This window comes from Stegostoma tigrinum, chromosome 10 (assembly GCF_030684315.1).
Source record: "Stegostoma tigrinum isolate sSteTig4 chromosome 10, sSteTig4.hap1, whole genome shotgun sequence".
Classification (NCBI taxonomy): domain Eukaryota; kingdom Metazoa; phylum Chordata; class Chondrichthyes; order Orectolobiformes; family Stegostomatidae; genus Stegostoma; species Stegostoma tigrinum.
This window is the reverse complement of record NC_081363.1, coordinates 88,902,967-88,918,286: the sequence shown is the minus strand read 5'-3', so window position 1 is coordinate 88,918,286 and position 15,320 is coordinate 88,902,967. Positions and strand designations below refer to the sequence as shown.

Sequence of the window (15,320 nt, the reverse complement as noted above, 5' to 3'; positions counted from 1 at the left end):
GGAAATTGGAAACATAAGGTTGTAATTGCTGCAATTTATTTTACCATTTGCTTTCTTCCTTGTGGAAATTCATTTTTGGAAACAGCCACCTTTTGAAGAAAGGTGATTCAAAGAATGATAATTTCAGCAAGAAATAGTTGGCTTACTGACAGATAAAGGTCAGAGTTGATGTGTGCTGAATTAACATTACTACAGCTACACGTAAAACAGAAACCGCTCAAAATAAATTGAGCAAAAGAGTTAACATTTCCAGTTTCTATTCTTTCTCTCTTCCTTGATGCCACCTGACCTGCTCTGTTTCCCCAGCATCTCCTATCTGTAGTTCAGATTTCCAGCATCTGCAGTAATTTGCTTTTGTTTTGAGTGGTATGCTCAGGACTACTGGCAACATATCCAGGTCTTAATGAAGAGAGAATTTGCCTGATTTCTGGCTTCAAATCAATTAATGTGCTGGAAGAATCTTTTGAACTCTGCATTGGCTTCCCGCTCACTTTATGTCACTCTATTGGCATATAGGTCCTTTCTCCCTTCTGTCAACAAATCCCATGTATTTTTCTAGATCTCCCTTAAAAACATCCAAGTTGTTTGTCTCAACTTCTTTTTGTCCTTGAGTTCCATGTTCTAACAAAATTGGGTCAAGATTTTTTTTTCTTGAATTCCCTATTCGATTTATTAATTACTAATGTGTTTATGGCTCATAGTTCTGATACAAACTTCAAAGTAAAATATCTCTACATCTAGGCATTTTGTAATCTTTATGATCACGACATTGCTCAGTCCTTTTTCAGAGAAAGGAATTGCTGCCAGTTTAATCTTTTTTGACAGATACCGCCTCTGAATTCTGCTATCATCCTTGTATTTTTTACAATGTTTTTATATCAGGAGTTCCAAGGATTGGACTCTGAAGTAAAGTTGCGATCTCTGAGGTAACAATGGCAGACCCTCCTTTCCTTATGCACCAATAGTAGTTCTTCCACATTGTTAGCTAAGGAGTGGCAGTAGTTTTCAAGCCTTAAAATGGGGCCACAGGAGGGAAATGTTCAGGAAATACCGATGTTTGACTATAGTATGGAGAACAGAACCCTGTACTGCCAAATATCATCATTGTGAGTGGAACATTAAATTCCTTGCTTTCCAATTGTAAATGTCTGGGAATTAAATGTTTTTTTTGTGACCTTATTAACCTGCACCACTACTTTTTGATAATATGTGAATCTGCAACCCTTATTTCACCTGATTCCCCAATTAGGGCTTTAAAGTTCAAGTGGTAAGTGGTTGCCTTAACCCCTTATCAAAATTTACCCCATCTTACTTGCCTAGAATGCAGTTTGAACTTTGAACAGCAGATTGCTATTCTAAAAAAGGAGAAAACCAAAGACTGACATTTGTTGATAGGAAATGGATCTGGAAAGATAATGCAAGATAATTACTGCTCTAAGAAGATTGCAGATAATTCAGCTGAGATGTTGATATGTTGAGGCAGCTTGTTGATGAAGGGAGGATCAGGTTTGTCCAGCTAACCATGGAAAGTGTCATAAAGAAAAACAGAAGGCTGGACTTTGGGCTGGAGGTGGTTTTTCTTTAGAAGATGCTGGACTGGAAGCTGTCCTTTGTTTTTGCTCTGTCCAATTCTCAACTTAGTTGAAGTTCTGAGAAAAGAATGCTGTTTTTCTTGAAATAAAGTAAAATGTTTCCAGGGATCTGTGGCAAATTCATTGACAGGTCTTACTTGGTCTTCTAAGATAACAAGATGTAGAGCTGGATGAATTCAGCAGGCCAAGCAGCGTCAACTTGGTCCTCTGCCTTGCTCTTGCTTGCCTTGACTATTTAATTTGCTACTCTCTCAACTGTACCGGCCTCAGACCTATCTCTTTTGTCACTATCTCTTTACGGGCCCCATTTGCTCTGCTGTATTAGTTTAAAGCCTCCCGAGTGGCACCAGCAAATCTCCCCACCAGAACATTAGTCCCCTTAGAATTCAAGTGCAATCCATCTTTCTCATACAGGTCTCTTCTACCCATGAAGAGATCCTAATGACCAGAAATGTGAATCCATGAAATTTATACCAGCTCCTTCGACATACAATTATCTGCTTCATATACTTATTCCTACACTCACTAGCAAATGGCCCTGGGATCAATCCAAATGTTACTACCCACCAAGACCTTTTTTGTTAGAGCAAAATCCAGGAAACCAAAAATTACAATGGAGAAAGAGGGAGATATGACGACAGTGGAATGCACAGCAGGAAGTTACTCAGGTTCTTCGCTTAGTTGGAGTTCCAGTTCTACAAGGTATGCTTTCTACTTTGAGGATTTTAATTATTAGCATCGCTATTTGATCTCTTTGGAAGCTTAAAAATTAGGCAATGAACATGCTTTGCTTCTATCCACTTTGTGGAGACTTTTGGATCGTAGCTAAGACGCTGAACCCAGGCAAGTTGAAAAATGGACTGAATTTTCCTAAAATTTGCTTAAGTGTCAGTATTGAGAAGTTTCATGAACAATTTCCCTCTTTGAGCTCTCGTAATTTTACAGTGCTGACCTGATGAAATAGACACTACTACATCTCTATGGTGCTGCTGTCACACAATCTTTTATGCTGAGCCGTAGCAGACTTGCTTATCACTGCCAGGACCTTGCCACATTTAAAACTCAGCTGTGCAGTAGTTCAGAAGTTACAAAGCAGAAATTGTTGTTCATTTCAGAACAAAGAAAGGTCACTGGACCCAAGATTTTGACTCTCCATAGATGCTGCCAGATCTGCAGAGCTTCACCAGAAGGGCCTAGGCCCGCCACGGCTGCTTTCCTGCTCCTGTGACGCTGCTTGGCCTGCTGTGTTCATCTAGCTCTGCACATAGTTATCTGAGTATCTCCAGAAATTTGTTTTCATTGTGATGACTTCACCCAATTCTATTCCATTGGAAACAGGTGTCAAACACGTCCTGTTTAGTTTCTTACGGCTGACACTTAAGCACTGTAAGTGGTGAAGGTGATGGTTCTCCTGATCATTGTCCTTATCTTCCTCCTGGGAAAAGTGCTATCACTGTCGCAGCTCCTTATTGTCTGTCTGATCCCTTTTTGCCTGCCCCAGTTGTCCAGATCACGCCATGCAACGATAATACAGCGCAGTTTTTCTGTAGCATACTGGAAGGAGTCCGAGACTACACAAACATTGGAGTTGCTTCTTGAACAGATATATCACATGATCATCTGTGAACCCTTGGGTAAGATAATATGACATTGAATGCAAGCTTGTCCTTGGGATGACGTAATGCAGCCATCAGCCATCTTTGCAGAGGGTACACGTTGTCTTGCAGCAGTCACCCTTCTAAGACATCTGCCCTTGGTAGTGAAGTAGGGGCGTGTGAGTTATGAAGCATCTAGAAATCTTGAAACTTCCAGGGCATTTACAGTCAGTTTCTAAGATGTGATTGCAATGATCATAGATAAGTTGGACATTGATCAAATGGAATCCTTTCCTATTAATAAGGTCAGACACATAATAGTATGCCTCTGCTCCCACTATTTGTATGCAGTCTATAGCCCCCTGTACCTGGAATGTTCCAGCAGATGATGGTTCTGTTACACTGGGACATCATCATTTAGTATCATACAGTGCCTCACTCATCTGGAGGACATTCAATCAAGGACAAAACACTGTGGGCTTCCTGCAATTTCTTCACGTCCTGACAACAATCCTATTTGACTTGAATTGAAATTGGTTCCCCTTGTTCTTTGATCTATGGCCATTTGGTTGAAGCACATTTAATGTGTTTGTCACATAAGCTGCTGGTTACTTGGTGTAGGAATAATAATGACATAGCACAGTGCCATACAGCAACATGTCCTCTGCCTTGACTGTTCATTGCAAACAACCAAGCCACTTAGCTTTTGGTCTACACTAAAAGGCAAAGCAAGGCAGAAGTACTATGTGGCTGTAAGTGCTGAATGAAGCAGTAATAAACAAAAAGACATGACAGGATAAAACAGAGCTGCTGTGAGCATCCAAATACATGCAAAATGAGTGAGTACTAAGAAAGCAAACTAAAAGGCCAAAGACGCAACCTGTTCCAAAGTTTGAAACATACACCGATGTCAACTCTGGAAGGAGGCTGCAGGTGGTCACTGCCCATGAAGTGTGCCCTGAGGTGTTGGGGAATGTTGACCAACGTGGAGGCTCAGAGAAAATGCCAGTTATCTGGTAATTCCAGCTGACTGCTCTGACTTTTCTGCTTGGAATTGGTGCTGTCTTGTTTCTCTTCGCGGTGTGGTAAATTAGCAACCCACATATCAATGAGGCAGGATTAGTTAATAATGGGGTGATGTGTGCAAATAGGCCCTTTACCACTCACTAGTGAGATTTTTATTGATATATTGAAATCATAAGTGGACAGTCAACCTTTCTTCCTCAAGTTGAGCATCTCATTTTTCCATTGTTGCTGTATTTTTCCAAATAACTCAGCTTTGCCCTTATCACTCAAGGACTGGGAAAATTCTATCCTGTGTTTCCTCACTCCCAATAAGGAAGTATCCAGCTTTTACATGGACTAATTTCTCCAAGCTAAATCAGGACCAGAGTCATGATGTAAGAAAAAATATGCACAGACATATCTTCCAACCTGTAACGCAGCTTATAGATATATTGAATGAGCTGTTAGCCCATTTGCCATCCATTTACTTGAACAGAAAGAATATAGGGCATACCAACTCGACTGATGCTCTTTGCCCTCTGTGTTTCTTAATTCTTTGGCTTGACATTTTATAGTAATAACATTGGTAATAATTTCAAACTTGCTGCACCATTTAGCAGTATCATAATAGATCTTCTGCCTTAACTGCACTTTTCCACGTGCTTTGACTTCCTGAGAGATCAAAAATGTATCCACACAAGGTTTGGATACACAACAGCGAAGTTGAGAACTCTGGCATGGAGAATTTCAAAGATTCTCAATCCTCTGGCTAAGACATTCGTCCTCCTCTTACTTCTAAATAGTTGATCACATTCTAGGTATCCAGAACTGGTATTCTAAGTTCCATCTCCAGAGAAGCAATCTGTGTCAAAATCTCTCAATCATGTGAACTATGAAGCTCTGACTGCAAAAAGGAATAATGTATCGACCATGTAGCTGATGTACTGTGTGATGTATGTGTATAATTTAACAATTTCATATCATGCAGTATATTTCCTCTAGATGCACTCACTTGCCTTAGAATCACAGTAAGATAGAATTCCCACAGTACAGATAGAGGCCATTCGGCCAATTGAGTCTGCACTGACCCTCCGAAGGGCATTCCACCCACACTCAGTCCTACTATTGCTGTAGGCCCATAAGAACTGCAGAAATAATGGAAAGTGTTGTTTGTACTTCACCACCCCTGCCCAAAAAAAAATTACCTGCTTAATTTACAACTAATATTGAGGAGAACACTCTTAGTAGCCATCTCAGTCACATTTCTGGGGCTTCTGTTTTTTCCATGAGAGCTGCTGAGGACAAGTGGGTGAACGGAAGAACATAAGAAATTGGAGCAGAAGTAAACCATGTGGCACTTTGAGCCTGCTCTGCCCCATAGCATCATCATAACTGATCTTCTGCCTTAACTCCACTTTTGTGCCCACTTTCCAAGTGTCTTAATTTCCTGCAAGATTTCAAATGTGTTTGTACAAGCATTTGTTACACTATAGTGAAGCAGAGAGCAGTGAATTCCAATAATTGTAAGCCATCTGATTAAGAAATTTATTGTCATCTTAAACTCTAAATTGATCCCATTTCTTGAGGCTGTGTCCCCATGTCCTAGGTTCCATGGTCTACACTGTCAAGAATGACGTATGTTTGATCACCTCTTCTTGCTCTGTATCCCAAAATTATATACCAAGTTTACTTTGCCTGTCATTAAAGGATAAGTCTCTAGCATCTTATCTAGCAAGCAACAGTTTGATTGGAGATAATTAGCATGGATTTGTCAAGGGCATGTCGTGTCTCACAAACCTCATTGAGTTTTTTGAGAAGGTGACCAAGCATATGGATGAGGGTAGGGCAGTTGACATGATGCACATGGACTTCAGTAAAGCCTTTGATAAGGTTCCACTTGGTAGGCTATTGGAGAAAATACAGAGGTACAGGATTGAGGGAGATTGAGCAGTGTGGATGAGAAACTAGCTTTCTGTAAGAAGGCAACGAGTGGTGGTTGATGGAAAATATTCAGCCTGGAGTCCGGTAACTAGTGGTGTGCCTCAAGGATCTGTTTTGGGACCACTGCTGATTGTCACTTTTATAAATGACTTGGACTCGGGCATTGGTGGATGGGTCAGTAAGTTTGCAGATGACACTAAAGTCGGTGGAGTGGTCGACAGTGTGGAAGAATGTTGCAGGTTGCAGGGGAACTTGGATAAACTGCAGAATTGGGCCGAGAAGTGGCAAGTGGAGTTAATACGGATAAATGTGAGGTGAGTCACTTTGGGAATAATAATAGGAAGGCAGAATACTGGGTCAATGGAAAGATTCTTGGTAACGTAGATGTGCAGAGTGATCTTGGTGTCCATGTACATAGATCCCTGAAAGTTGCCACCCAGCTTGATAGTGCTGTTAAGAAGGCTTACGGTGTGTTAGGTTTTATTGGTAGAGGAATTGAGTACCGGAGCTGTGATGTCATGCTGCAACTGTGCAAAAGGCTAGTGCGGCCTCGTTTGGAATATTGCGTGCAGTTCTGGTCACCCTATTACAGGAAGGATGTGGAAGCATTGGAAAACGTACAGAGGAGATGTACCAGGATGTTGCCTTGTCTGGAGCGCAGGCCCTATGAAGAAAGGCTGAGGGACTTGGGTCTGTTCTCATTGGAGAGAAGGAGGCTAAGAGGGGATTTAATAGAGACATACAAGATGATCAGAGGATTAGATAGGGTGGACAGTGAGAGTCTTTTTCCGAGGATGATGACTTCAGCTTATACAAGGGGGCATAGCTACAAATTGAGGGGTGACAGATGTCAGATGTAGGTTCTTTACTCAGAGAGTGGTAAGGGCGTGGAACGCCCTGCCTGCCAAAGTAGTTAACTCAGCCACATTAGGGGCAATTAAACAGTCCTTGGATAAGCATATGGATAATGATGGGATAGTGTAGGGGGAGGGGCTTAGATTAGTTCACAGGTTGGCGCAACATTGAGGACCGAAGGGCCTGTTCTGCGCTGTATTGTTCTATGTTCGATCCCAGGAACTGATTGGGTCAGCCTTGACTGTATCTCACGGAATGCAGATCTAATGTACTTGTATTCTTTCTTAAATATAAAGACCAAAACTGCACATAGTACTTGAGGTTTGGTCTCACCAAAACCCTACTTTAATTGTAACAAAACTGTCATTCTGGTTCTCCAGGCCCCTTTGCCTTCCTTCTTGCTAGTTGTACATGCATGCTAACTTTTTATGGTCCTTGTGCAAGATACCTAAGTGTTTCTGAACAACAAAGGTTACAAGTTCCAGCCTTGTAAAATAAAATTGCTTTTCCATTTTTGTAGCTGACACACCTTGCTTCATTTGTCAGCTCATAGCTCACCCATTCAACCAATACATATCTTGCAGCAATCTTGTTGTGTCCCCCTCACAGCTTACATTTTCATAGAGCAAATCTACACCACCCCTTGGACAGCATCCCTTCCAATCCCTGTATTTCTTACCCTAGACATGATGGGCAACTAAGCGTAGCCAATCCACCTGACCTGCACATCTTTGGATTGTGAGAGGAAACCAGAGTAACCGAAGGAGACCCACGCAGACATCACCCAAGGCTGAAATCGAACCTGGGTCTCTGGCGTTGAGGCAGCAGTGCTAACCTCTGAGCCGCTGTGTCACTCCTGTCATTAACTTAGATTGTAAATTTACTGAGACCCCAGCAGTGATTCTTGTGGCATTCAACAATCACAGTCTGCCAACTTGAAAATGACAGAGGCAGTTGGGACCAGTTTAGTCTGGGGAAACTTGATCAGCATGGATTAGAACAAAGATCAAAGAAAATTACAGCACAAGAACAGACCCTTCAGCCCTCCAAGCCTGTACCAATCTAGATCCTCTGTCTAAACCTGTCACCTATTTTCTAAGGGTCTGTATCTCTTTGCTCCCTGCCCATCTATGTACCTGTCCAGATACATCTTAAAAGACACTATCGTGTCTCTGTTTACTACCTCCGCTGGCAATGTGTTCCAGGCACCCATCACCCTCTGCGTAAAGAATTTTCCACTTATAACTCCCATAAACTTGCCTCCTCTCACTTTGAACTCATGACCCCTAGTAATTGAGTCCCCCACTCTGGGGTGAAAAAGCTTCTTGCTATCTACCTTGTCTAGACCCCTCATGATTTTGTAGACCTCAATCAGGTCCCCCCTCAATCTCTGTCTTTCTAATGAAAATAATCCTATTCTACTCAACATTTCTTCATAGCTGGCGCCCTCCATACCAGGCAACATCCTGGTGAACCTCCTCTGCACCCTCTCACCCATCCTTTCGGTCATGTGGCGACTAGAACTGTACGCAGTACTCTAAATGTGGCAGAACCTAAGTTTTATACAACTGCAACGTGACCTGCCAACTCCTATACTCAATACCCTGTCTGATGAAGGAATGTATGCCGTATGCCGCCTTGACCACCCTATTGACCTGCATTGCCACCTTCAGGGAACAATGGACCTGAACATCTAGATCTCTCTGTACATCAATTTCGCCCAGGACTTTTCCATTTACTGTATAGTTTGCTCTTGAATTAGATCTTCCAAAATGCATCACCTGGCATTTTACTGGGTTGAACTCCATCTGCCATTTATCTGCCCAACTCTCCATTCTGTCTATATTCTGCAATCTGACAGTCCCCTTCACTGTCTGCTATTCCACCAATCTTCGTGTCATCTGCAACCTTGCTAATCAAATGACCTATACCTTCCTCCAAATCATTTACGTATATCACAAACAACAGTGGTTCCAGCACAGATCCCTGTGGAACACCACTTCCACTACTACTGTCTGTCTCCTGTTGTCTAGCCAGTTTTTCATCCATCTAATTAGCACACCCTGGACCCCATGCAACTTCACTTTCTCCATCAGCCTGCCATGGGGAACCTGATCAAACGCCTTATTGACATCCCATGTATATGACATCATCAGACTTTCCCTCATCAATCAACTTTGTCACGTCCTCAAAGAATTCTATTAAGTTGGTAAGACATGACCTTCCCTGCACAAAACCATGTTGTCTGCCACTGATAAGCCCATTTTCTTCCAAATGGGAATAGATCCTATCCCTCATTATCTTCTCCAGCAGCTTCCCTACCACTGATGCCAGGCTCACCGGTCGATAATTACCTGGATTATCCCTGCTACCCCTTTAAACAAGGGGACAACATTAGCAAGTCTCCAGTCCTCCGGGACCTCACCCGTGTTTAAGGATGCTGCAAAGATATCTGTTACGGCCTGGGGTATTTCTTCTCTCGCTTCCATCAAAACCTGGCATAGATCCCATCTGGACTTGGGTTCTTGTCTGCCTTAATGCCTTTTAGGATACCCAACAATTCCTCCCTCGTCATGCCGACTTGACCTAGAGTAATCAAACATCTATCCCTAACCTCAACATCCATCATGTTGGAACAAAGAATCTGCTTCTGTGCTGTATGACTCTATGACCCACTTTTTAACCTTGCCTAATTTTTTGCTGATGTCATGCTGTTGGCCACAGAAATATCTTGTCTATGCCTCTGACTAGAGAGATGCTATCACAATCGACCGCTTGGAACCTGACATGCCCTTCATTACAGTAGAGCCAGTCTCAGTATCAGAAACCTGGCTGTCAGTATTAGATTCCCCTGAGAATCCATGACCCCAGACACTTTCAAAAACAGCATATTTTTTGAGATTGGTACAGCCACAGGATACTCCAGTATGATCTGCCTACGTCTCCCACCCTCCCTAGATATAACTCATCTTAGCGTAGTGTTCAGGGGTGACAGCATCTGACAGTGTAATTCAGGTAATAAGTTCACCCATTTTGTGGAAAGAGCATATTTTTCTAATGGTTTTTGTGTGGCTGGAGAATGGTGGTTGGCTCAGGTTCAGCACTTGACTTGTGGTTCCAAAAGTTATTGCAAGAGGAGTTGAAAACAGAAATTGGGTCATTATACTACAGTATGCAGGAACTGCACACAGTATTGGTGCTTTTTATTTAAGGAAGGATGAAAATAAATTGGAATTAGTTCAGAGAATGTTTATTAAACCAATATTAATGGCTGGTTTGACGTAGGAGGTAAGTTTAAACTGATTTGACTTGTATGTACTGGAGTTAAGAGCAGTAAGAAGTCACTTGATCGAAATGTATAAACTGCTGAAGCATCATGACAGGGTGGAAGTAGAGATTATGTTTCCACTAGTGGGAGAATCTAAATTGAAGTGTCACTTTGAAAATAGGACTTCACTTATTCAAGGTAGATGTGGTAAAATCTTCTGAGTGTTGAGAGTCTAAGTTGTTTCCTCAAAAATTGGTGAATGTAGACTCTGAGTATTTTTAAGGCAGATGTGGATAGATTCTTGCTAAGAAAGTGGGTGAAAGGGTACCTGGTGTAGTTGGGAATATGAAGTTGAGATTGCGATAAGATTAACCATGGTTGTATGGCGCAGCAGACTCAAGGGGCTGAGTGATGGCCTCCTCATTCATACAGGTCACTTATACTTTTTAGTGCCAATGTAATAACTGGAGCCCAGCTGGTACAGCTGTTTCTCTGTATCTTGAGAACATTATGTTAACACAGTTATGTTTCATCTTGTTTTCAGCAATTGTTTCAAACCAGCATGAGCCCTGGTTTTCTCTAACTGTGTAGCCCTGAGCTCACTAGAAGGGCTGTTCCTGCCACCCAGTTAATTCTGTATTGCTCCCTGGGGATCATTCAATTCTGTATTCACCATCTTAGTTTGCACTGAAACCTTAGAAGTGGTTAGAGCACAAAATTCGTGCACCAAATGCTGGCCCAGTCAGCAACAGCCATATCCCATAAGACGTGCCCTGGATAGACTGGCCAACATGCACATGCCATGGGCAGATGGAGTCAAATTAAAATTGGCAAGGTTGCTGGGTGTGAGGAAAATGATTCTTCTCACTGTCCCTGACTGCCTTTAATACTACACTTGTAATGCCATCACAGTCACTTGAAGGAATTCCATTTTATCATGTAGATTGTTTGAATTCCCGCATTTTTCCTTATTCTTAGTCTTTCATTGTCAGTAGGTCTGACAGTATCTGTGGAGAGAACGCAGTTAACATTTTGAGTCCAGTGACCCTCCTTCAACGGGTCTGAAGAAGGATCACCGGACTAAAAACATTCGCCAAGTTTCTCCAATATCTGTTTTTGTGTGTTTCATTCTCTGTCACACTTCTCTAAAATGCATAAGAGATGTGATGATTTGTGAAAAACCTTTAAAATTTGGGATTCCAGAAACAGCCCTGTTTGCAGAGAAGAGCCATCTAGAAGTAAAAGCAATGCAGTTATTATTTTTTCCCTGTGTTGAGTGATTTATCTGCAGATGTGTATTAGCTTTGACATTGTACCTAATCCGTAGTGTGTTTTGCTTGGGTGGTTTCAGTATGATTTATTTAGAAAAGGCACAATTTCCCTTTTAAATTTGAAGATTCTTCTTGTCAAAACCATTTCTCTGTATTGCATGTTGTTCTGTTTGTGTAAGGATACTTCTGAATTATCTCTTACCCTTCAGCACTTTAAGAGAAAGACTAAGAGAACATTTAAGAAGTCTGGTTCATTGTCTGCAACTTAACTCCTTTTCTTGGGCTGGGAAGGAAGATACTGACTGCTGCAGATGTCATTCGTCAAACAGTATGGATACAGACACTTCAGTCCAACTCATCCATGGGATTAATTTCTCAAACTAAACTAGATTCACATGCCTGCGTTTGGCCTGTATCCCTCTAAACCTTTCCTATTCATGTACCTATCCAAATGTCTTTCAAATATGATTACCTATTTGGACCACTTCCTCGGACAGTTCATTCCACATATGAACCAACGCCCTGAAAAAGATATCCCTCAGGTCCCTTTTAAATCCAATTCCTCCATTCTCAAAAATATACCTCCTAGTTTTGAACACCCCCACCCTAGTGAAAAGACTTTTGCTATTCACCTTATTTATGTCCCTCACGATTGTATAAACTTCTATAGGGCCACCCTTCAACTTCCTATGCTGCAATGGAAAACTGTCCTGGTCTATCCATCTTCTCCTTCATAATTCAAACCCACTATCATTCCAGTAAATCTTTACTGAACCCTCTTCAATTTAGTAATATCCTTTCTGTAGCAGGGTTACCAGAACTGTACACAGTACTCCAAAAGTGGCCTCACCCATGTCCTGGAAAACCTCAACGTGACATCCCAATTCCTTATACTCAACGGTCTGAGTAGTGAAGCAGGCTAAGCACCTCTTAATCACCCTGTCTACCTTTCAAAGAGCAATATACTCGAACCCCTAAGTGTCTGTGTTCAACAGCACTACCCAGAGCCTTACTGTTAATTGTATAAGCCCTGCCCTTGTTCATTTTCCTAAATTCAATACCTCACATTTACCAAATTAAACTCCACCTGCCACTTCTCAGCCCAAATGGCCCAAGTGATCAAGATCCGCTTGTAGTGTTGGATTACTTTCTTCACTGTTGACTATACTACCAATTTTGGCATCATCTGGAAGCTTACTAACCACGCCTTCTAAATTTTCAATGAAATTGTTTGTATAAATGACAGTGGACCCAGCACCAACCTTTGCAGAACCTCGCTAGTTACAGGCCTCCAATCTGAAAAACAACTCTGCACCACCACCCTCTGTCATCTACCATCCAGCTAATTTTGTATCCAATTGACCAGCTCTCCCTGAATTCCATGTGATCTAACTTTACTAATTGGTCTACCATGCAGTACTTGAATTCTTGAATACTGCAGCTTATTCTGGGAACTGATGAGAAGATTGCGAGTGCCGATCTGTCCACTCATTATTTTACTAATTTTAATAATGACCAGTAAAGATGACACCTCTCTCTTCCTCAGAGTGATGGATTTCTAAAGGACAATAACAATGCTGCGCAGCGATTACTGGATGGCATGAATTTTATGGCACAGTCAGTTTCGGAATTTGGTGCAAAACCAACCAAAGCAGTGACAGCTTGGCTGACAGACCAGATTGCACCAGCTTACTGGAGACCAAACTCTCAGATTATTGTAAGTGCCAAGTCATCTCTCTCTCCTGGGGTTTCATACTGTTGGTCTGTCCTTCACTTTTGTAGCACAACATTCCCGATTATGTGGAAATGTGATTGATTGTAATTTCTCTCTACCCTTTCTTTCTGAACTCAGAATCAGTTATGGCACAGGAGGAGGCCATTCAGCTTACCAGTCTCTGCTGGTTCCCTGTGAAGTAATTCACTAAGTTCTATCCTTCTGCTGTATCCCTGTGGGCCTGCAAGTTTATATACTTCATGTGACTATTCATTTTCCTTGGAAATCATTGTGTACGTCGACTTCTCGACACTGGCTCTGTTCTGTTTGTTAAAAAAAGTTCTTCTTCCCATGACCTCTGCATCTCTTGGCCAAATCATAAAATCTGAGTCCCCTAGTCCTTACACCATCAACTAATGGACACCAAGTAATGGATTTCTTTCTGTGCCCTGTCAAAGTTAGAATTTTGTAAACTCCATTCAATCCCCTTTAATTCTGTTGCTTCAGCGAGAACAAGCCCAACTTCACCAGCAAGACCTTGTAATTAGAATCCCTTCTGCCTGGAGCCAGTCTTTGTAGTGAGCAGAACTATATGAAGAACTCCAGCTTTGGTCCAACCACAGGTTTATTCGGGTTTATCATATCTTCTCGGTTTTGTACCCAGTGCCCCTATTTCTGAAGCTCCAGAACTTTTTGCATGCAAACCATTTTCTCAAGAAGTCTTGCTCGCTTCAGTGCTTGATGTACATTAATTCCCAGGTTCCTCAGTTCCTGTACATTTTTTTGGAACTGTCATTGTCAGTGAAGCCTATTTGCCAAAGAAACTACCTCATAGTTTCTGTGCTCAATTCTATCTCCCTCTTGTCTGTCTACTCCTCTGCAGTTGACATGTATCATCCTCACGATTTGTCATTCCAAGCTGAGTATCATTGATAAATTTTTAAATATGTTGACATTTCTTTTGTACATCAACAAATGCTGTGCACAATATTTCAAACTGTGCCAAGAATAGATTGAAGTAACTTTCGACATTATAGACTAGTTTCAGAAAGTTTATGCTACAGGAATATTTACCGTAATTTAAATTAGTGTTTGGGGACCATGTGGTTTAGAATTCTGCTCAATAACAAATGACCACTTCCTTGTGTGGATGTTGGGTTGTAGCTGCGATGGACTGATGAATACTGTGGTCAATTGGGTACTTACATATGAAAAGACAGTTTGCAAATGATAAACTGGTCTTTTGAGACTGTCCCATTCAACCATGTTACAGCTGAATAGCATGATAACCAATACCCTCCCCACAACATTGGAGCGCAAATGGAATTTACTACCAGGCAAAAATAGATGTGGTCAGACCCTAGATTCTAGAGATGACAAAGAATTCGAAATGTGTGTTATCCAAAATGCCGCCTATTGTTTATATCTAGCATCATATTTCCTGCCTTTGGTCTCTGCAAGTCCCTTCTAAATATTTACAGTAAGTCTGTATCTACTGCAGGACCGGCAATATGTCCTGATGTTCGCTCATCCTGTGCTATGTGAACTCTACTTCATGGCTTTAAATGAATTTCTAATATTTAATCCAGCACCTTTTGGGTTTTCTTCTGTGTGAGCCAGCTAGAAAAGCCCTGAGACAGGCTTGGTTTATTCAGAGCATTGAAAATATTAATGTTTGTCAACTGGAGCAGTTTTTTTCATTTCTTGGACAACATGGTGTGTAGCTGGACAAACACAGCAGGCCAGGCAGCAAAGTTGACGTTTTGGGTCAGGACCCTTCTTCCGACCCAAAACGTCAACTTGCCTGCTCCTCTGATGCTGCCTGGCCTGCTGTGTTCCTCCAGCTCCACAATATGTTGTCTCTTACTCCAGTATCTGCAGTTCTTGCTATCTCCTTCTTCATTTCTAATGTCATTCCTGCTTGGGGTCTTTCAGTCCTGCTGACTGAAGTCAGGTAAAATGCATTTTATGTAGAACAAGAGTAAGGCATGAAGCTGGATTCATATTACATGTATTAAACATGTCTTTGCGACATTATATCTGATGGTAGACTAGACTTTATTTTTCAGGTGGCTGGAG

The 15,320-nt window shown here is 41.7% G+C and overlaps 1 protein-coding gene across 2 annotated transcripts in view; it reads left to right on the top strand.

Moving 5' to 3' along the window:
• The window catches only part of zfyve1 (zinc finger, FYVE domain containing 1), a 214,665-nt gene that overhangs the window by 68,013 nt on the left and 131,332 nt on the right, over positions 1-15,320 (top strand). The window contains exon 8 of one of the 2 annotated variants that reach the window (XM_048538407.2): positions 13,074-13,244. The exons of the other annotated variant lie outside the window; for it this stretch is intronic. Within the exon in view, the coding sequence (XP_048394364.2) occupies positions 13,074-13,244 (171 nt within the window). The remainder of the gene's footprint in view (positions 1-13,073; positions 13,245-15,320) is intronic. 2 annotated transcript variants of the gene reach the window in all.